We start from the raw sequence: 21,668 nt of genomic DNA, 5'->3' as shown, positions 1-21,668 counted from the left end.
CGACATCTTCTGGTCAAACTGTAGATGACATAAGGGTGAGAACAAAAAACTGGGATGAGTATTTATGTAGAGAAGGACCCCTGTGAGACAGATAAATGATGGTCATGCATAATTAATAAAGCATAAATGTAACTATTTTATTGATACTGCAATTGAGATCGTGCTGAAATACTTTCTTATAATTTCTATACAAATATTTTACTCTGCATAATAATGTCTTTACAGCTATACTACTTCTCCATCTTATGTACATTTGGTCCCAGTCTAAAATATATATGAGAAATTTCTTTCTTCACAACTTAAAATAAGTACATTCAAAGGAATAAATACCCTCGTCTCAAAGTTTTCCTGATCCACTGAGTATGCTTAAACAATTAACATATTCAACACCATAAAATCTGACAATAACTATCGGAATACCAGGAGCCACAGATCTAAACCTTGCCAAATAATGCCAAATATATTATTTTAAACCACACAAGTGGGTGAAAGTCTTGCTTAAATATTATATAATGCATACAGACGCTATAATTCAAGATTCAAATTACCAATTTTGCTTTGGGATATCAAATATCCTCATCTCAGCTGATACTTTTATCTACCTTCCATTTACTAGTCGGGTATGTCTCTCCACATGTTAATAAAATCCTGTATGGTGAAATATTTGCTTTACCTTTGCTACCCGCCGTGATTCGAAAACCTTTATGGTGCTAATTCTTCTTCTCTATCTAATTTATAGACTGTGAAAGTTTATTTTTTACACGTTTAATTACTTTAAGAATGGGCCTTGATTAAATGTCTGATTCTGGATTGGAAGAATGAAGGCACGTATTTGAATGTATTCAGGTTAAATACAAACCAGACAATTTAAAATATTTGTAAGTGTATGAGTCAAGGTTATTATAGTTAACTAAAACTGAACTAAACACTAAGTGTAAAAAAGTTGTTAACATCCGCCCCCCCCCCCCCCCCAAAAAACCCTACAGGTTTACTTTACGTGAATTTAGATACCTAAATAAAATAAAATAAAAATATAGTGGAAATATCCTAGACTTTGGATGTCTACAAGAGTTTGCGTCAACCGTTTTAAAAGGATTCTTACGATATCTTACGTCTGACATATGGCCTCCATGCAGTAATAACTAAAAAGACTAGAACTTACTCTGAATAAAAACTAACTAAACTAAAACGAAACATTTTCAAACAATGAAAACTAAACTGAAAATGGGAAATCCAATATGGAAACTATCTGAACTAAATAGTCAAACAAAGTGTCAAAATAATAATAACAATAAAATACCAACTAATTAGAAAATACAAAACTATAATTACTCTGGTACAAGTTACTCTAGTACAATAATTAAAAGAAGTAAAATAAATAAATAAATAATAAAAGATAAAAGGTATACGTGTTCAACTATTTCAAGTTATTTTATTAACCTTTAGGTGGCGCGATGTGTTTGAATTGTAGCTCCCCTGTCTCGTCTCATCCAACATGGCGTCGTCCGGGCCGGCTTCACCTCCAGCTCTCTCATCACTGGGCGGGTCCACGGTGGGTCGGGCTGCCAGCCGTTGGGCACTTCCGGCGGTCTCGGGTTTCCTCCGACTCGGCATTTAAATAGAGCTGCAGGACATCAGCTGCTGCTACTTTCAGCCCGTGCTGTTATAGAAAATAACCAGTAGTGCTAGCAAGACAGTCTGCTCTTAGTTTTAACTCGAAAACGACAGAAATCTTTGTCCCTGAAGATTGTTTGCTCTGGTTGTTGTGTTGTTTTTACCTTTTTGTTTTTGAGCAGAAGAGCGGGAGCGGCGGAACAATAACGGCGCTTGCTCTCCTGACAGCCTGTCGGTGCATCATTTCTGGGATTCCTCTGCTAGCCCTCGGACGAAATTGAATAGCTGTAATGTGATGTTGAGTCAGAGCAGAATGATTTAGGCTTTTCTCGGCAGCGTTTGTTTACTGAGGTAGACTGGGGGTAAACATAAACAGGCTCTGCAGCAGAGGTGGCCTGGACTGGACTGGGAGGACCGATGGACCCGAGATGATGAGAGTGCATTTGAATGATCAGGTTTAAATTCTGATAGATTTACGGAGCGCTTTGTTTTTAGGATTGTTTTTGTTTTGTTTGTTTTTACGTTGTACATATCACCACAGTGTAAAGCCTATAAATAATCAAAATTGGCTTACTATATCATCAAAAACCACAAGTGTCACCACCCATTTAGTGCAGTAGGATAGTGACTAACGTTAACCATTGGACACTAATAGTCCTGTATTGTGTGTTTAAAATATATTTCAGGACAAACAAAATATCTATATATTTATGCAGGCCTTATTAAAACATTTTCTTGAGTGTAAATTTGCTTATTGGTTTAACTTAGGTCCTGTTTTCGTTATAGATCATTTATTTTATATAGATCATTAATTTTGGAATATTTCACTTAAAATACATTGAGGACACATTTAGTAGCCTTTCAGGCCAGTGACAAACAGAGTAAGCTGGCATAGATTTCTAGCTGGTCAATAATTAGCATTTTTGATTATCATTACCTATTTGGAGCATTACTAAGTCTAAATATAAGTAACCAGCAGCGATGTTCAGCTGGCTTGGAACCGATGATAGGAGGAAGAAGGAGCCGGAAGTCTTTCAGACAGTCAGTGAAGGATTGAAGAAACTCTATAAAACCAAGCTCCTGCCACTGGAGGAGAGCTACAAGTTTCATGAGTTCCACTCTCCGGCACTGGAGGATGCTGACTTTGACAACAAGCCCATGGTCTTACTGGTGGGACAGTATTCTACTGGCAAGACCAGCTTCATACGGTATGTTTGCTCACACACATGCAAAGAAAACCTTAGAAACAAGCACAAACAAATGAGGGAGAGGTTACCAAAAAAGAAGGAACGATAGAGAGAGGGAGAGCATGACACACCCAAGCTGACTTTTCCAGCAGTTTGACAGCAAGCGTGAGGAAGAGGTGGTCATAGTTATGCACACAAAGCAACAAAAAAAAAAACACCACAGAACAATGAGAAAAAACATTGTGAGGAGGCACACCTCCTCAAGCTTTGTTGGATCCATAAAGGGTTTATTTGGCATGACTCCTACACAGGCAATGCTTGTTGCATTTGGAGGCATTACTGCATTGTTCTGGAGCTCTCCCTGATGAAGTCAGACTGAAAGATGAGCATTACTTCATGAGTATTGGTCAAATAAAATAAATGTGTTCACTTGAGGCAAAGTTCACGAAATCTAGGTGTAAATTGTTTTTTACTGATTTTAATTATTGTGGAATAACAATAAGCAGCTATTTGTTCCTGATATAGTTTGTGAACTGATGGATGTGGGCAGCAAGGCTTCCATGTAGGAACCCACTGTTAGGACTCATGCAGAGCTCTTTTGCCCTGAGTTTCAGGAAGTTTTGACTCGCTCCTAACTTCTGCTCTTTACAGCATGGACGAAAAAAAACTATACAAACATGTGTTCTGAGTGCTTTTTTTTTTTTTTATTAAACTTTTTGACCTCTCTAATTGACCACATTTTTATAGCATAGTAGACATTTTGTGTTATTATATCCTATGTAACACACGGTCCTATGTGTAGTTGTTGTTGCAACTACACATAGGGAGATTGATACACCAATTTATCAGCCATGTATTGGTATTGGCTCAGTTTTAACCTGTTTCTCCCATCAGTTTCATGCTGGTTTAATGTTTAAAGAGATAAAAGTCTTTAAAAATTAGGAATTCTTTGATTTCCTGGAACCAACGTGGGGAAACAAGAAAAACAAAATGAGAAAAAATGTGCCAAATTGTTGTTTAAACATCGGTATCAGCGCAGAATTTCCTAGTCAGTGCAACCACCACATATGTTGCTATTTGACTGGTATTACTGAACTGGATCATTGCTTTTATGCTACCTCATAATGATGTGTTGCTGTTCTGTCAGAGCACATGACCTGGAGTATCAGTGAAATTACTGTGTGACGGTGAGAAATGTTAGCAGCTGGGTGTTGAGCCTCTTTTGAGCTGCAGTCCTACTGCTAACATCTCACCCCTTTGACATAGACACACAATTGTGCACACACACACTTGTGAAGAGTAGTCGGCAATTAGTGGGTTAAGCCTTTGAAAGCCAGAGAGTGGATGCTGTTAGTGACTTCCTTCTGTAAGACAGGACCATCTCTGCTCCAATCTCTGCCTTCTCTCTCTTCTTCCTCCTCTGTGTCTGATTCCTGCTCTCCTCTCTCCTTCCTCTGTCACTCACGACACCATCCTGGTCAGCAGCCTGACCCCCACGCCACTGACATTGTAGCAGTAGGATGCAGAATGTACAAACTGCTGAGTAACACTTGGATGGAGCTGCTGCTTCTCTTTCATTTCATGCCCCATGGTCCCCCTCTGGGTTTGATGTGCTTGCGTGGTCTGCCAAGCTACAAACTACCGGCAGTGTTATTCTCTACTTTTCTAGAAGTTTATTTTCAGACTTGTGTAGCCAGTGGATTTAAATGAGGCCTTACAGTAAATATGTTTACTAAAATAATATTTGTCTTGACATGAATGAGAAAAGTCGTAAAAGGATATCTGCCTGGCAGAGACAGGAAATGGATTAAAGACAGGAGAAGCTGATGGAGGGTAATACAGTCTGACTGCCTTTGAAGTTATTCAGAGTTAAGCAGTCTGAAGTTTCCCTCCGTTTGGGGCAGAATTTATTGATTTTTTCCTTCTAGGTCTCACATTCTCTGTTTGGGGACTTTTCAGAGAGCAAGCCAATGCCATGATATACAATTTCCTTCAATATAGAATATAATAAACTGTAAATCTGGGCCCTCCTCATGTGCCTAAATCTGTTCATTCACAGGTAAATTTCAATATACTTTGGTCTTTAAAACTCATCATTGAGGTTAAGGATTTTCTTAACTCCATCTTACAGCCAAATGAAACCTGATATGATGGAGCAGATGTATATATCTGGAGTGCACGTACATGGATTATATGTATGATATGACACATATACTAGTGCATATGTATGTAGTTGTGCACATGCATTACACAACCTCTTTTTAGACAGAAGAGCTCACTGTACAGACATGTGTGCACAGAGATGGCTCCACCAGGCACTACTGGCTCCTTTGACAAGCTCTGACAAGGTGGATGTATGTTTGTGGATATCAGGGCACCATCCTTACACCTTATAGCAGTTAAAATGTGCACACATCCCACACCCTTATAGCTATAAATCTCTTGGCCTAAATCTCCTTTTGTGGTCTCACATTGCATTTTTGGGAGTGTGAAACTCAACAGAAACACACCAGCCTTCATTTGAAACGTGTGTTGTCACTGAATCCACAGCTGAGGATTTACCCTTTCACATCTGAAACATATCAAATGGAAGTCAGCTGCAATGCCAACAAGGCCAATTTAGTTGTGCTGTGAGTTAGTTGTGATACTTTTTTGCAGCAGAACACATTCACAAATTTGTGCACACCACTCAGTGCATCAAATTTAATGTTCCTGTTCCCAAGCAGTTTTCACTTCAGCAGTCTGTGATAATCATTGATTAAACAAGCCTGTGGCAAGGCTGTATATTAACTGTTTGACCTCTACAAAGAGGAAGCTCTTAACCAAATTCTTACCCACTGGCAAGAATTAGGCCATAGGAATGTCAATACCACCATATTCAGTGGTTAAAAAGAGTGCAGCAGAAGACTGATTCAACGTTCATTTCTGGTTTTGTCCACTTTCTTCTATTCATTTCCAGTGAACCAGTTCTAAAAAATAATAGCACTGGAGTAGAGATTCAGATTGAAAATGAAAGCTTGGCTTAAATTTTTAATGGAATCTGTTGACGCTCTTGAGAAATATACGTGTTCCAACTGCAGTACCACTAATTTAAACAGTGTGAGGATATACTGTTCAAAAAACATGGAAAAAAGGGAACTCTTTGAAAAGAGATCAGATCTCAATGGGGAAAAAAAATCATGCTGGATTTCTATAATGATATAGACTGGGTAATGTGTTTAAAAACAAAACAATGTCACATTGTTTGATGGAAATGAAAATGATCATCTTATGGATGGCTGAATTCATAGACACCCCGTTAAAGTGTAAAAATGATGTGTCAGTCTTGTTCATTTGGCCAAAATTTCATTGCAGCAACTTAAAATGGCACTCAGTAGTCTGTTTGGCCCCCAAGTGCTTATATGTATGCCTGACAATGTATGCTCTTGATGAGTTGACGGATGGTGTCCTGGGGAATCTTCTGCTAGATCTGGAGCAAAGGATCACTCAGCTCCTGGGCAGTCTGAGGTGATACTTGGCGGTGTTGGGCTGAAACGTAAGGTCCCACAGGTGTTCTATTGCATTTAGGTCAGGTGAACATGGAAGTCAGTCAGTGGTATCAATTCCTTCATCCTCCAGGAACTGCCTGCGTACCCTTTGCACATGAGGCCGATTGTAGTGCACCACAAAGAATCCACTGCATCAGTGTAGAGTCTGTCAGAAGGCCCAGGGATTTCATCCTGATACCTAATGGCAGTCAGGGTGCTGTTGCCTAGGCTGTGGAGGTCTGTGTGTCCCTTCATGGATATGCTTCACCAGACCATCTCTGAGCTTCCACCAAGCAGTCATGCTCAATAATATTAAAGGCAGTATGACATTCTCCATGGCTTCTCCAGACCGTTTCATGTCTGTCACATGTGGTCAGCGTGAAACTGCTCTCATCTATGAAAAAGTGCAGGGTGCCAGTGGTTGACCTGCCAATTCTGGTGTTCTATGGCATCAGGCTCCATTGTCCTGGGCAGTGAGCACAGAGCTCTCGTGAAGTCTGTTGCTGACTGTTTTGTAAGAGGCATTTACACCAGTGTGCATCCTGTTGCTTCCACAAAGGAGCAGATACCATTCCTGCTGATGGGTTAAGGACTTTCTACGGTTCTGTCCAGCTCCCCTAGCGTAACTGCCTGTCTCCTGGAATCTCTTCAGTGCTCCTGAGACCCTGCTGGGAGACACAGCAACCCTTCCGGCAATGACCCACATTGATGTGCCATCCTGGAGGAGTTGGACTACTTGTGTAACCTCAGTAGGGTCCAGATATTGCCTTACTAGTAGTGAAAAAACAGTCAGAAAAGATCAAGAGGGAAAAGTGTTAGTGGCCTTCATCTGAAAACAATTCCTGTTTTGGAGGTTTTCTTATCGATTCCCGTCTTTAGTGCATCAAAGCAGCTGAAACAGATTAACAACCCCCTCTGCAAGCAGATCAAAATCCTAGAAGTTTAACTGACTTGACGCTCTGCTCTAATTAAAAAGTGTTCCTTTAATTTTTTTGATAACTCTTTGAAAAGCCTCAAAACCCGAGTTTGCCTTGTTGGTTTTGGACTGTGTGTCTGTGGTTAAGCCATGATCGTATGGTAACAAGACTGACAGTCAGGCACACCACTTTTTGGTTTTTGGTCACTTAAAACCAGTGAAGGAAAAAACAGAAAAGAAACAGAAATCTGTGCTTTGGAAGTAACTGAAGCTTTAATTTTTTTATACAATGTTAAGGCTTTTAATTCCACTTTATTGACAAAATTCCTCCATCCTTACCTCACCTGATCAGAACACTCCTTTACAAAAGCCCTTTATTATTGGTCCATGTGTTTACCAGTAAACTAAATTTCGCTTGTTTTGGATCTGGTCAGTGGCAGCCATCCAGTCTATGATTATCTAAAATTCCCCTAATCTTGCTTCCAGCAGCATCTAATTCAAGGCAGACATGTTTTCTGGTTATTTCTCAATTGTGTCTTACCATCCAGACCAACTTCATTTCAGCAGAATCAGATTTTTAAAAATCATACAAAATGCAGCAGAACTTTCAAATCAGAGGCTACAGATGCAATATGTATTTGAGGTTTTATCTAAAGATTGATGCTGGATCAATTATTCTAATACAAATGTATATATAACCTTTTTATAATACTTTATAATGCTGATCACAATCTTGTAATATCTTGTTGATTGTTTTTCACTATTGTTCTTTGTTAATCTTCGAGGAATTATTTCAGCATACTTAGAAAGCCTTTTTGCACAGTTGACTTATTCTTACACGGTGGTTGAAAACATCTCCTCTCTCATCTTGTTTTGCTAACTGCCATTTCCTGTCATCTCACCCGCAGCTACCTGTTGGAGCAGGATTTTCCTGGCATGCGGATTGGCCCCGAACCCACCACAGATTCCTTCATCGCAGTGATGCACGGCGACACAGAAGGAGTCATCCCCGGCAATGCTTTGGTGGTTGACCCCAAGAAGCCCTTCAGAAAGCTGAATGCATTTGGAAATGCATTTCTCAACAGGTAGGTGATTAGATGGGCGCACTCACACTTTCAGATGATGGTCTTTATTGGTGTGTACAGTGAGTTAAGTATTCAAGCACAGAGGGAAAGACTGAGGGAGCACAAGTGAGAATCCACACCACAGCTCTACATTCCTTTGTGATTGAATTTCCCTTCGCTCACTGGTCAGGGTTTTCTTTGTTAATGGCTGTGTGAGAGACAGCCAGCAGTCTCTGTAGAGCCATCCTTCTGCTTAAAAGTACACTGGCAGAAGCTCTTATGGTAGTGTCCTCAGTGTGAGGATCAAGCAATGTTGAAAGGAGACAGGAAAAAATGATGTCTGTCAGTGGGGATTTAGAGGGTTCGCATTGAGGACGACCGCTTACCTGTTCATATTTATTCAGCTGGATAAAGCTAGGGAGAGCAGCAGAGACGGAGGAGAGAGGGTAACTGAGATAGGGCCATGCTGATGGATGATTTTAAACTTTTGTCCTGGAACTTTCTCTCTATCTCATGTCTGTTTTGTGTGTGTGTGTGTGTGTGTGTGTGTGTGTGTAGGTTTGTGTGTGCTCAGCTTCCTAACCCTGTGCTGGAAAGCATCAGCGTGATCGACACGCCAGGAATTTTGTCTGGAGAAAAGCAGAGAATCAGTCGAGGTAAGAAAAACATTTGTGATGCTCAAACTTCTATTCTCTTCTGTTTATGGTGTGTGTGTGTGTGCGCGCGTGTGTGTTTATCCTCCGCATCCATTGAGCTGCAGCCCCCCAGTCCCAGTGAACTCTGAACTACAATGTCAGCATTTCCTTTGGACGCGTGTGTTTGTTTTAGCTTTTGCTATCAGGAGGATTATGCTTCATTCATTTCAAAGAACAGGAAGCTGTTACAAAAAGATGAGCTTTGAATTTGTTCTCCAACATGCACACATAAGAGCACACTGCCTGAATTTTAACACTTCCTACTTTTTTTTCTTAAGTTTTACATGGAAATGAATACACGAAAAACAAAATGATATGAGGTTCATTTGGATCAACTTTAATATGGTGTAAACAAAAAGTTGCAGATGTAAGAGGACTCATGGGTAACCAAATGGTTGCACAGTATGCCATAAAATGCACTTCAGGTTAAACTTTTGAAACATTTGATTGGATTTTAAGGATGCTTATGAATATTTATCATCTGTAGGTATTGAACAAGACATGCTAGATTGGGAATTTCAATCTTGAACTGTTTCCTAAGTAGGAAGGGCATGCAGCCAAAGAAGTGTAAAAGCATTTAAGGTACCACTGTATGAGTCTTGCAGTGGTGAGAGTACAATGTGCTTTGATACCTTTTCTCTGGGGACAAGATTGACATAAACAAAACCCCAAATTCCTGACCTCTGTGTCAGATCTAGAGAAAGACATTATTATTTTAATCTAATATGATATACAGTAAAGCAGGTGTGTGTAATTTTGAGTTGTTCCTGGTAAAGGATGACGAGTGTTAAAGACACTAAATATTCATGGCTTTAAAACCATTGTCCTACATTTCATACTTGCAATATTGAGAGCTTCATAACTGGCCCACCAAAGATAGATGGAACAAAATTGTGACATGTCAGAAGTGTGTGATTACCATCTCAGAGTGTGTTCGCTTCTGCGACTTAAGTCTGCTAACCTCGCAATGAAAAGATGCGCCGGTCAATACAATACTGGCGTTTGTGTGTGTATGTGTGTGTGAGTGGAAAGAAAAACATAAACAGAAAACAAAAATATGTGAAAATGAATACAAGGTTTCAACAGCTGTCCTCCAGCTGTTATCAGGATTGCGCCACAAATGACGAAGCATAGGAAGAGATAATGGAGGAATCGGTTTGCACCATAGCCCAGAACTCAAGCGCTGCTGTAACTGTGTAGTCCATAAATGAGAGAAAATACAAACTTTCGTGCTCAGTTCTTGTTTTTTAAAGTCATTAAACATATATACTGCACATTCATTCCACCGTGGAAAAAGGAACAGTTCAAATAAAACATTAAACGCCCCAAATTACCACCTCGTTCACGCCCATAATGTTGCCCTTACAACAAAGAGCGAACTGGTAGTTGTCACAGCTCCATCATGGTGTGTGCTAAAATGCAAAAAGCTGATGATGTGAAGAGAAACTTTGTGTGGAAAGTTTTCAAGAATGTTCCCGAGGTGTCTCACAGGATGATGTGTGTCTGGCATGGCTGACATCCCCAAAGCTAAATGGTGGCATCGCTATACCAACCTCTAACATTAACCATTTCAGTTCTTTTGTTAAAGTAAGTCTTAATTTATTCTGTTCTGCACTCACCCTCTTTGAGTTTCTTTTCAAAGGCGAATGCTTTCTTTTCTTCCATCTTTTGTCTATTTTCCTGTTTCTCCCCCCGTTGGAGGAGAACAGGCACTGTTTTGGTTTGCTATCCCAAGTAAAGCCTGAACTAATTGACTTTTGGCATATCCAGTATTGTCTGTCACCATAGCAAATCACTGAATATATGAATACTTGAAAAATAAAAGTAGTAATGGTGTTAGAAGATTAGTACAAGTTTTTTAGTGATTGTTTTAATATTATAGTTTTCTACGTTCCCGCTCCAGAGAGTATTTATGGTGTTCTTGTGCACGACCAGTACCGTGACATTTGGAGTCCTGTTATAAGACGACGTATCAGGATGCTTATTCAGCTTTTGATTAAAAGCTAAATAGTTCTGGTCACAGAGTTCAGGACATTACTTCATACCAGGGTTGGGTCTGCATGGATATTATTCATAACTTTAATGCTTGTCATGAGAGTTTTTGTTGTCTCCAGCTTTACTGTTGAGAAATGAAGTACATCAGTGTTTCATAAACAATAACGAAATATGAAATTTATGTTTGGAAGTTGTTAAAAGGAACCAGACAAGCACCAGCTCTGTTTCACCTTTTTTTTTTTTCCTTTTGGCCCAAGTGTCCAAAAAACGTGGTGTTAAACCAAATAAACAGCGCAGTGAGGTGAAACAAGGATACTCTGTGTCCAACACGAAAGAACAAATACAAGTTCAACTTAACCTCTGCTGAGTCAGCACAGCTGTGTTTTCTCTGGGGACTCTGTGTGCAATTGTTTTGTTTCTGTGTGTTCATTAACTTTTCCTTTAGTTCCCCATCATCATCATCATCATCATCATCATCATCATCATCATCATCATCATGTTTCATTTACATGTTCTTTCTCTTAGTCACTTTTCTTTTACTGTGTTTTAATGTTTTTAAGAGTGTTTGTGTTTGTGTGTGCTCAACTGTGTGTGCGTGTCTGTCTCCAGAGGAGGAGTTGTCAGGCTATAGCAGCCTCCACAGATGTCTTTATGGAGGTATTGTAGATAATAAATCTTGGCAACAACCAGCTGCAGAAGGCTTCAAATGATACCTTGACTCTGAAGAATTTGTGGGCTTTTACATGTTCTTCACCAGTCTTGTCACGTGGCTTTGAGAAAAGTTCACCTTGTTTCATAAAATTATTATTAATATTATCTGTGCAGTTAGCTGACTTAAAAATTATAATGGCAATTATTTTGGCCACTCATAAACTGTATATAAACGATAGACATAGCCAGCAGGTCTGAAAATAAAGCAAATGTCGAGTTGCCTTGAATCTGCTTTCTCTGTAATGGTCAGCAGGGGGTGACTTCTCTGTTTACAAATAGAACACTTTTAAGTCTTTTGTTAATACAAAATTGTCAAAGGAGCTTAAAAAGAAAGCGACTGGACTTCTTTGACTAACTTTAAGTTCATTTAAAGAAGTCCAGTTGCTTTCTTCTCAAACTCCTTACACTACCATGACCTGGATGACTGAGAACCTACACAGACATATTTTATACGATGATTTTTATTTGTTTAAATTCTGGTCAGACAGTAAAAGTGGTGATAAAGCAAAATATAAATGAGGGTGTGTGGCTATCCAACCGTGGCTGGGTTTCTCAAATCCACAGCTAGTGTGTGAATCTTCAAAACAGGGCTTTTTATGATTTGACACACGCACGCACGCACGCAAAAAAACAAAAAAATCAGTGCTGCTGCCCCATGCCAATAACCAGGGCTCATGCCACACTGGCTACATCCATCCTTTATGTACAGTCTGTCCTTATTATGAATTCCTGTAATTTTGATAATCTCCTGGGCACCTTTGGTCTCCACATTTTAATAGTCCAGGAGCATAAACCTAGCATCACTGTCAGACCTCATGAGCATCTTACCTCTACTGTAGGTAGGTTATTTCACTTTGACTTTTCGCTTAGGAGCACCGTGCCCTTCACAGGTGGATAATGGAGCTTAAAATTGAAGTGTTGCTTTAATCCCATAACACGTGAGAAGTGCACTGGGTGAAGAATATTCCAGTAGCATTTAAAAATATCAAGGTATCCATATCTCTCTTAACACTTCTTGTTGTATTGTCAAGCGTCAATGTGCCTGCTGTCTGCTCTCGGCTCTATTCATACAGATGCAGTCTGAAACAAATGTTTTACATACTTGCTGCTGCTGCTAAAGTTTTTCTCACATCCTACTGGGGAATGCATTTTAGCCAAGTGAGATTAATTTATCCCTTAAAATACCCATTTTTGTTAACAATTGAAGCATCATGTAAACATTAACACAGGAACTCAGATATTTGGACGTTTTGTTAAACACTCAGAGCCACCGTGGAGTGTGAACTGTTCCACTACTGTGCAGCAAGTATGTGAAATGGGGGATTCTTATCACAGCTATGTACTGAAGATCAAATGTTGTTATGTTCAGAGCAAACAGCCTCTAAATGTAGTTTTAAATATGTAAAGGCATATTTTACATGCATAGCTTTACAAAGAAAATCCATCTGATAGTCCCTGAATTAACCTAAAACTATTGCCGGGTGTTATCGCTCATAATTAAATACTGCAGCACTGGACTGACTCTGCGTCTGCTGTGTGTCCTTCAGTGTTGTTTGAACACTAGAGCTTACTAATCCTTCGTTCTACCCTTTGTTCTTTGTTTCCCTCTCATATCCTGTGGAATTCCTTCAGGTAAGCTAGCATTTCGTCCTTGACGGAGGTAGAAAGTTAAAGAAGTCAGTGGTGTACACCTGCTGTTGTACTCATTCATTAATTCATGTTTACATGTTTTACAGAGGAAGCATTATTCATAGCTTTCTTGCAGAATGCCACGAGTACAATGCACTTGTTTAGTGTAAACTATTCATTATTAGTCTTATGACAGACAGAAGTAACAGTCTATAGTTTGAGGGCTCTCCCCCTATTGTTCAACTTTAAAAAGCCACTTTGTTTGAACATTGGCAGCACTGTTTTCATCAGGAAACAGACATTCTTTTCTTTCAACATGTTGCAATATGGGTATAAGTTTTAGTGCCTCCTCTTTGACCTGCAGCCATTGGATTTGTCTTGGGACTATTGTTAGGCCATAATGTTCCTATCATAACTTGGTCTGCTGACTTTTACCTCTAAAGTTGCATGCATGGTCTCAGTTTGTAACTGTAGTTGTGTTGACCACCAGTATAACTAATAACTAAAGTGGTTTTGATGCGGGTACTGGATGTGGGTAAAGGATTGAGATGTAAAAAGATGTGCAATTATCTGCTTCACTCAGTGCCCCATCGAATGATCTAATATCCATATCCGCCCCTCCCCCCCCTCTAGGCTATGACTTTGCAGCTGTCCTGGAGTGGTTTGCAGAGCGAGTGGACAGGATCATTTTACTGTTTGATGCTCACAAACTAGACATCTCTGATGAGTTCTCAGAGGTGATAAAGGCCCTAAAGAACCATGAGGACAAGATCAGGTACTGTGGGATTCTTAAATTCACACCAAATATTTTCCTTTTTTCTTTTTTGGGCATCCATGCAATATTAATGTGAGTAGCTTGTAGTCAGAATCAACACTGCTTTCTTCTGTTGTTTTCTCCAGAGTTGTGCTTAACAAGGCCGACCAGATAGAGACTCAGCAGCTGATGAGAGTGTACGGTGCTCTGATGTGGTCACTGGGGAAAATAGTCAACACGCCTGAGGTACGCTAAACTGTAGAAACAGAGGGACACAGAGGGTTTCTGTGATGGCGTTCATACGGTTTTACTAATGAGTATTAAGCCTATAATTGATCCCTTCACCTATGTCTAAATATTATAATCACAGAATTGTAATGATTCTTTTTTTTAAAGATTGCTTTGAAGAAATAATTTTAGAGTGAAATAATGAAATTAGGCACTTGATTGTTAATATGTGCAACCACATAGATATCTGCACATAAATGTGTGAAATCTGTGGCTAAGGTACAAGATTATAGACTTCCTTTTCTAGTCTGAGTTGAGTTGGTGCAGATCGATACGGAGACTAAAAGAGGGGTTGCTTTAGCCAAAATTCAATTTTTAAAACCACTGGCAATTGTACATGTATTTTTTATTGATCTGGATTCATGAAATAAAGACCATCAGATGCAACTGGGAGCTTTGAACCAGATATTTGTCATCTGATATCTACGTATGCTGGCTCCCACAGACAAAGTTTGCAGACTAGCCTGTGGGCTCGCAGATTGAAGAATTGTTAACTGGTTGTAGGAGTATTTAAAGACTTTATATTTTATGTTTTTTATGTAATATCTGAGGAGCTATGATCCATAATGGTGGCCATTTGAAGGACTGTTAATGGCATATTATGTAAAGGATGGTCCACTTTGATCGGACTGTATTTACTTATTAAGTTTTTTTTTGCTCTGTCTCCCTCACTCATAGGTGATTCGCGTCTATATCGGTTCATTTTGGTCCCACCCGCTGTTGATTCCTGACAACAGGAAGCTGTTCGAGGCCGAGGAACAGGACTTATTTAAGGACATCCAGTCCTTACCGAGAAATGCAGCACTTAGAAAACTCAATGATCTGATAAAAAGGGCAAGACTAGCCAAGGTAAGGAACACCTGCGACACAGGATGTTCGAAACAGTTGACGTCAAATAACATCGATGTTACGCAACATTTCCTACATTTAGTGCTGAGCTGTTACACCATGCTGACATGTTTAAGTTGTCAGTATCACCGATTTATCTGTGTACTTCCTATTTATTGTGCTCAGCTGTGTTGTTCAGCTGTTAACCTTGACAGAAAGAGATGTTTCGCAGAACTAATAGAGTTAGACAAATGACAACGAATTGTTTCCCATTTCCTCTCTGGAAGGGAAGTTAGGTAGGCGACAGTCTGCTGCCTGTTGTATTTCGAGGAAACGCAGCAGAGGAAACGCACAAGTGCACACAGTCAAACACACGCAGGTTTATCACACTGAGAGTCGAGCACAGTTTTCCTGTTAGACAGCTGATGGGTGTTGGTGTGTTTTGTGATGAGTTTCAAGGACATGAGGTAGACCCGGGAATGCGTGTATCGCCACAGTGACTGAACAAATTTGTGGATTTCCCTTTTTTTTTTTCTTTTTTTTTGCACGTTTAGTTTCTGCTGAATATTGTTTAAACACTTTTTCCAGGAAAAAACTTTATCATAATGAGAAGTGGACTCCAAATGTGAATTAGAATTTTTATTATTAAAAGAAATGCCTACAAAGGTAACAGTAAAGTGGATGACTAATCTGGTTTATGGAATATTAAGTGTCCTCAGGCTTAATGTTGTCACAGTGGCTTGTGTTACATTTTACCCACTTGTAAGAAGCTCAAAAGTAATGCAATCATTACAAGGAGAACCGGAGACAATAAAACACATAATCTTTATTTCAAAGTAATCTGATTATCTACTTTATATGAGCTCATAGATTTAGATGAGTTTGCTTCAGTTGTGTGTCTGGTTAAATATCACAGATAGAGATGTTTTTTTCTTTTCCTTGCACACATTTTTGCATCTGTTTTTCTTTGTGTCTCTTGTGGGTCTTGGAAGAACAAACAAAAAGAACAAGTCAATCTCATGACATTGAATAGGTGACTTTTTTCCCACTCACAAAAAGTTAACAATTAACTAGCTCTGCTGCACTTGATCCTGTTTTTACCTACTCCAAGCTCAGTTTTGCTACAGTTTCCTGTTTTTATATGGCTCTTTACTTCTTCATACTTGGATGTTGCTTTATAGCCAAATGTGGAATATTATAACAGTCAAGATTTTGAAGTGGAACCATTTGAATCATTTTAACAGAAGTTTATAAAGAATTTAGTCTCCTAGTACCTGCTCATCAATTAATAAACATCAATTAGCACCTATAACAAGAATAACAAATAAAAGCTTAATGAATTCAAACACAGTTGCTTTTACTTTCCATGTGAAGTCATTGATAACTCTCTTAATCTGCAGGTCCACGCTTATATCATCAGTTCACTTAAAAAGGAAATGCCTGCTGTGTTTGGGAAGGAGAACAAGAAGAAAGAGCTCATCGGCAGCCTTGGAGATATCTACAAACGCATCGAAAGAGAACATCAGATATCACCTGGAGATTTTCCTAATCTGAAAAAGATGCAGGTAGGCAGTGAAGTAAAGGATTAAGGTTTAGTAAATGAGGTTTTTGACATGATTGGCGTGAATGCAGGGGCTTCACTGATTTTAAGTTACATGAGTACTGTTAGTTAATTGCAATTTTAGCTGATGTATTTTTTTTAAATCTCTCAAGGGAGTGAAATAGAGAGAGTAGTAAGAGTCAGTCTAATTACATTCCAAAGAGAAAAAGACTTTTACCGTTTCCTGAGCTAACCACTGAAGTACAACACACTCAGCAGAGACTTTAACTGATGAGGGAAATGTTGATAATTGGTCTTTATTAACTTATTATTGTTATTATTATTGTCATATAAGATTGATCTTAATCCTTACTGCACAGAGAACTGTCAGCCTCTGGTGTTGTGGGCCATGCTGTACATTTCAATAAGCTTCTCATAACGTTGTATACCACTCTGTATTTTGTGTTTCTCTATTTTCTTTTTTTGATCTTTGGAACAATACTTGTTTTCCTTTATGTACTTTAAGATATTTTGTGGCTACAAATGGGATGAAACAGAGTTCCATTGAAAGTAGAGTGCTAACTGAGTACTTTCACTCATGTGCATCACTTGTGCAGCTATCAAGCAGTATGTCGGTAGATTGATAACCGGCTCCTCCTGTTCTTGTGTTGAAGTATAATTGGGCAAAATATTGCATCCATCAGACTATTTTTGAATGTAATCAATCAGTTCATCAATCAAATCTTTATTTCGAACCCATAACTAACAAGTGTTAATGCAATAAAAACAAATAAACACAAAACATTAAAATCCATCACATTCACATGGAAAAAAACCCAAACACAAAATGTTGACCATTTTATGTTTGAAAAGCAGAAGGAGGAAGTAAATGCTTATTACATTCTTCCCATTATGTTAGATAAAAGTGTAGAAAACAAAGAAGGTATAGATTAATCTGTGTGAGTGAGGCTTGTAGTAGAAAGCACTTTGAGTGCTATAGTGATGTAAGTACCAGGCTATTTACTTGAATTGTGTAATGCTTGCCTAATTGTACTTGTATATATTACTAAAGTGACACTTTTATTGCAGCATATTTTATTGTTACTTCAGTGACTTAAGTAATTTTATAGAATACTTCTGGAACATTTGATTGACTACATCAGGATTCTTTACAGATGTGTATTTTAAAATAATCTGTATCTGTGCTGAGGGTATAGTTCTGCATCTTTAGATTATAACCTAACTTGAAACAAACTTGTGTTTTTTTCCAGGACCAACTCCAAGCTCAGGATCTCAACAAATTCCAGCCTCTGAAACCTAAACTCTTGGAGGCGGTCGATGACATGTTAGCCAATGACATCGCCAGCTTAATGGTCCTGGTCCGACAAGAGGAAACCCAGCGGCCCAACGCAGTAGTGAAGGGTGGTGCGTTCGACGGCACGTTGGACGGCCCATTCGGTCACGGGTACGGCGAAGGAGCCGGCGAAGGCATCGACGAAGCGGAGTGGGTCGTCGCTCGCGACAAACCTGCTTACGACGAGATTTTCTACACGTTATCTCCCGTCAACGGGAAGGTGACCGGAGCCAATGCCAAGAAGGAGATGGTCAAGTCAAAACTGCCCAATACAGTGCTGGGCAAGATCTGGAAGCTGGCAGATATCGATAAGGACGGCATGCTTGACGATGAGGAGTTTGCTTTAGCCAATCATCTGATAAAGGTGAAACTTGAGGGACATGAACTACCATCAGAGCTGCCTGCACACCTGGTGCCTCCTTCCAAGAGGAAAATACCTGAATAAATGTAATTCAGATTACCCGTAATGACCTACTCAGCCCTAGAACCCATAGGTAGCCCCCTCCCACTTCCCCAGAGAAAATGTTCTTTAATAGAAAAGGAGTCATCCTGTAGCAACAACAAGAACAAAAACAAAACAATTTAACACAAGTAGAGCTCATTTCAAGTCTTCTTCCGGTTCTGTTGCTGTCATCGTCTGATCTGTAGTCTTAATTTCTTAATTTAAGCGGCCAATGCATTCAAATGTATCTTCACGCGACTGAGACTGTTAGCATACTGGCTGCAAGCTTTGAGTAACAAAGAAAAATAAAATACAAAGTGAGTTTACCTCTTCTTTAGGATTAAACCTGTTAATTTTATAAAATTAAATAGCTTTTATTAGCGTTTCAAGAATGCAAACCATGGCTTTCAGCTTTACAAAAGTAAAGCAGAATACTTGTTGGAGTAGGACAGATGTTAGACATGTGCAAAAGAAGAAACACTGGAATATAAAGACATATATGTACATTCAACTAAACTACTGGAAAAAGGAGAAATATTGCAACAATGTGAATACAAAAAAGAAAAAAAGTCTTTTTCTGCTAAATCTTTACTTTTGGTCAGACCGATTTATTATTATGATGATTATCACTATTCAGTGTACTCTAAGAAGTAAACCCAAATTAAATTGTTATGTGTTTTTAAATGTAAACCAGAAGATTTTACATTCCTTGTACTTTGAGATAATGCACACATACAGACAACAGAATGAAAACGACATCCTAAAGAGGAACAGGCCTGCGTTTCGTATTAAATGTGACGTGCTGCTCGACCTTTTGCTTTGGACGAAGGAACCTGTATGATTCTCATTAACACGTGCTGATACTGAGATTATAATAACAGACCATATTATGGGTGTTGTTTGGAAACTAGCGCGCCAGCATGCTCTGAATAACCGCTTTGGTCGGACATTGAATTTTGAATAGACACGCATCTATTGTTCTGTGTGGACACATCCTGGTTATTGTATGTATGTACAATGGTATCTGACCACATGTTATCAGTGTTATTATTTGTAGTATATACAGTATATATTCATAAGACAAACATTAAAACTACTGAGGGTGGAATATGTCAGTGGGTTATCAGCTGAAAACTGATCAGTTATTCTTCACCTTCTAAAATAATGTAGTATAACCAAAAGTAATAGTCTGAAAGCACCGTTTCTTTTTATTGTGATGACACTAATTGACACATTTAACATTGTTCTTTGTGTTTTTGCTGGAAACTTCCCATGCCACACATTGAAATTGTATACATGTAATAAATGTAATTCTTTGCCATGTTTCCGATCCATCACTCTATTGACACACCAGTACCTGTGTGTGTGAGTGTGTGTGTATGAATATAGCATGTTAGGACCATGTTCATGTTTGTTAACAGAGGTTTTATTGGGTTTATCATTAGATAACTCAACTCAAATAAGTAAAACTGGATTCCCACATGGCAACAAAAATCTTAAGCATGTCTTCATCGAAATATTTCCAGCTCACGGCCGTTTTCTGACCCTCGTGCTTTACTGTGAATCAGATGCACATAAGAAGACTTCCTGCATTCCATTAACTCGAGTTGGGAAATCGCACAGGCATTACCCCGTTACGGCTCAAGTTTCGGAGGTGTGCAAGATCGGACTGTGGGGAAAAAAAAAAAGACTTGGATGTGGATTTTCGTCAAATTGTTGTTTTCGGACCCTGTGTAAACACATTAAGTGGAAACACTAGCGTTACGGTATTTTGGCTGTTTTTCGGCTGGTGATCCATTACTTAAGTCTGTCCTTCACTGCTTTTCTGTCAATGTAAACAGGCCGACAGTGTAATAAAACTCATGTGTAACAACTATCTAAGTGTTGACTCTGTTTTCAGAAAGGAAATTATGTGCAGTATATATGTTGCACGAAACTGAGGAAAAGATTTGGAAAAATGGCTATAAATTATTTTAGTGCCATTATAGCTGCAACACTGGACTCTGACATCATTTCTCGAATTTTCAAGTCCTCAGATTAATTCTAGTAAACTGAACTGTAACCAATAACTAGATTTTTAGAGGAATTTTCATTTCAGAAGAAAAGTAGATCCTTTTCAGGTCTAAGCTTCTGTGTATCAGGACATATAGAAATAAAAATCATCTGGTCCTTATCAGGTATGAAAATGAATTAAATACAACTCAGAGGAACATCAACGCATTAGACTGTCGAAATGCAGAATGAGTGTGTGACCAACAATGATTCATTAGCTCGTAGAACCACCTTTATCTTAAAGTCATCATTTTCTGTATGACTTCATCTGTCTCTCACATTGCTGTCGGGGAATTTTTTTCCCTCTTCACGAACAAGTCTGACCTTTTTTCCTTTTTTACATTACCTCAGGTTGTTACAGTTTGCAGGCATTTATTTATGCAGAGCTTTCTTATAGTTGATGACTGGATCATAATTGCAACGCCTTGATTCATTTCTTCTTCGGTCCTTCTAATGTAGATTTGATGCCGTGCTTGGAATAACTGTTCTGTTGTATGATCCAGTTTGGACCAGTAACATGTGATCTGTTAACTGGCCAACAGGTGACATGTGACTCTAGCATACTTTGGTCTACAGAGGAGTTCATGGCTGACTCGGTAACTGCAAGGCACCCAGATCCTGTTGCTGCAAAAAAGGCCCCAAATCATCACACTTCCACCACCGTGGTTGACAGGTGGTGTGAGGTGTTTGCGCTGACATGCTGTGTTTGGTTATCTCCAAACGTGGCGCTGTTCATTATAGCAAAACAACGTCACTGGTGTGGTTTGTTCAGACGTAGCTTAGCAAAGCTACACCGTGCTGCCACGATGTTTTTAGAAAGAAGAAGCCTTCTCCTGCTAACTCTTCCAAATAAGTCCTACTTATTCAGTGTGTTTCTAATTGTACTGTCATGAACTTTAACATGTAACATGCTAACCGAGGCCTGTAGAGTCTGAGAAGAAGCTCTTGGGTTTTTTGCAGTTTATTTGAGTGTTTCACAATCACTCCTTGGGGTGAATTGGGTGGGACCTCCACTCCTAGGACTATTAGCATCTGTCTTGAATATTCTCGACGTGTAAATAATCTTCCTCAC

The 21,668-nt window shown here is 39.1% G+C and overlaps 1 protein-coding gene across 1 annotated transcript; it reads left to right on the top strand.

Annotated features, from left to right (window-relative positions):
• The first annotated feature begins 1,548 nt into the window (after positions 1 to 1,548).
• ehd3 (EH-domain containing 3) lies at positions 1,549 to 20,420 on the top strand. Its single transcript, XM_003440627.5, has 8 exons — positions 1,549 to 2,822; positions 8,153 to 8,329; positions 8,867 to 8,964; positions 13,972 to 14,113; positions 14,239 to 14,338; positions 15,059 to 15,229; positions 16,609 to 16,773; positions 18,020 to 20,420. The coding sequence occupies exons 1-8, from the start codon at positions 2,596 to 2,598 to the stop codon at positions 18,545 to 18,547; spliced, it is 1,608 nt and encodes a 535-aa protein (XP_003440675.1). The 5' UTR covers positions 1,549 to 2,595; the 3' UTR covers positions 18,548 to 20,420.
• The last annotated feature ends 1,248 nt before the right edge of the window (positions 20,421 to 21,668 follow it).

This window comes from Oreochromis niloticus, linkage group LG15 (genome assembly GCF_001858045.2).
Source record: "Oreochromis niloticus isolate F11D_XX linkage group LG15, O_niloticus_UMD_NMBU, whole genome shotgun sequence".
In the NCBI taxonomy this organism is placed as follows: domain Eukaryota; kingdom Metazoa; phylum Chordata; class Actinopteri; order Cichliformes; family Cichlidae; genus Oreochromis; species Oreochromis niloticus.
Note: the sequence above shows the minus strand (reverse complement) of the source record. Positions and strands in the feature narration are given on the sequence as shown.

Coding starts and splice junctions, on each gene's coding strand:
- ehd3 (XM_003440627.5), top strand. CDS start 2,596: ATGTTCAGCTGGCTTGGAACCGATGATAGGAGGAAGAAGGAGCCGGAA. Junction 8,965..13,971: donor AAAGCAGAGAATCAGTCGAG/GTAAGAAAAACA, acceptor CCCCCCCTCTAG/GCTATGACTTTGCAGCTGTC. Junction 14,339..15,058: donor AAATAGTCAACACGCCTGAG/GTACGCTAAACT, acceptor CCTCACTCATAG/GTGATTCGCGTCTATATCGG.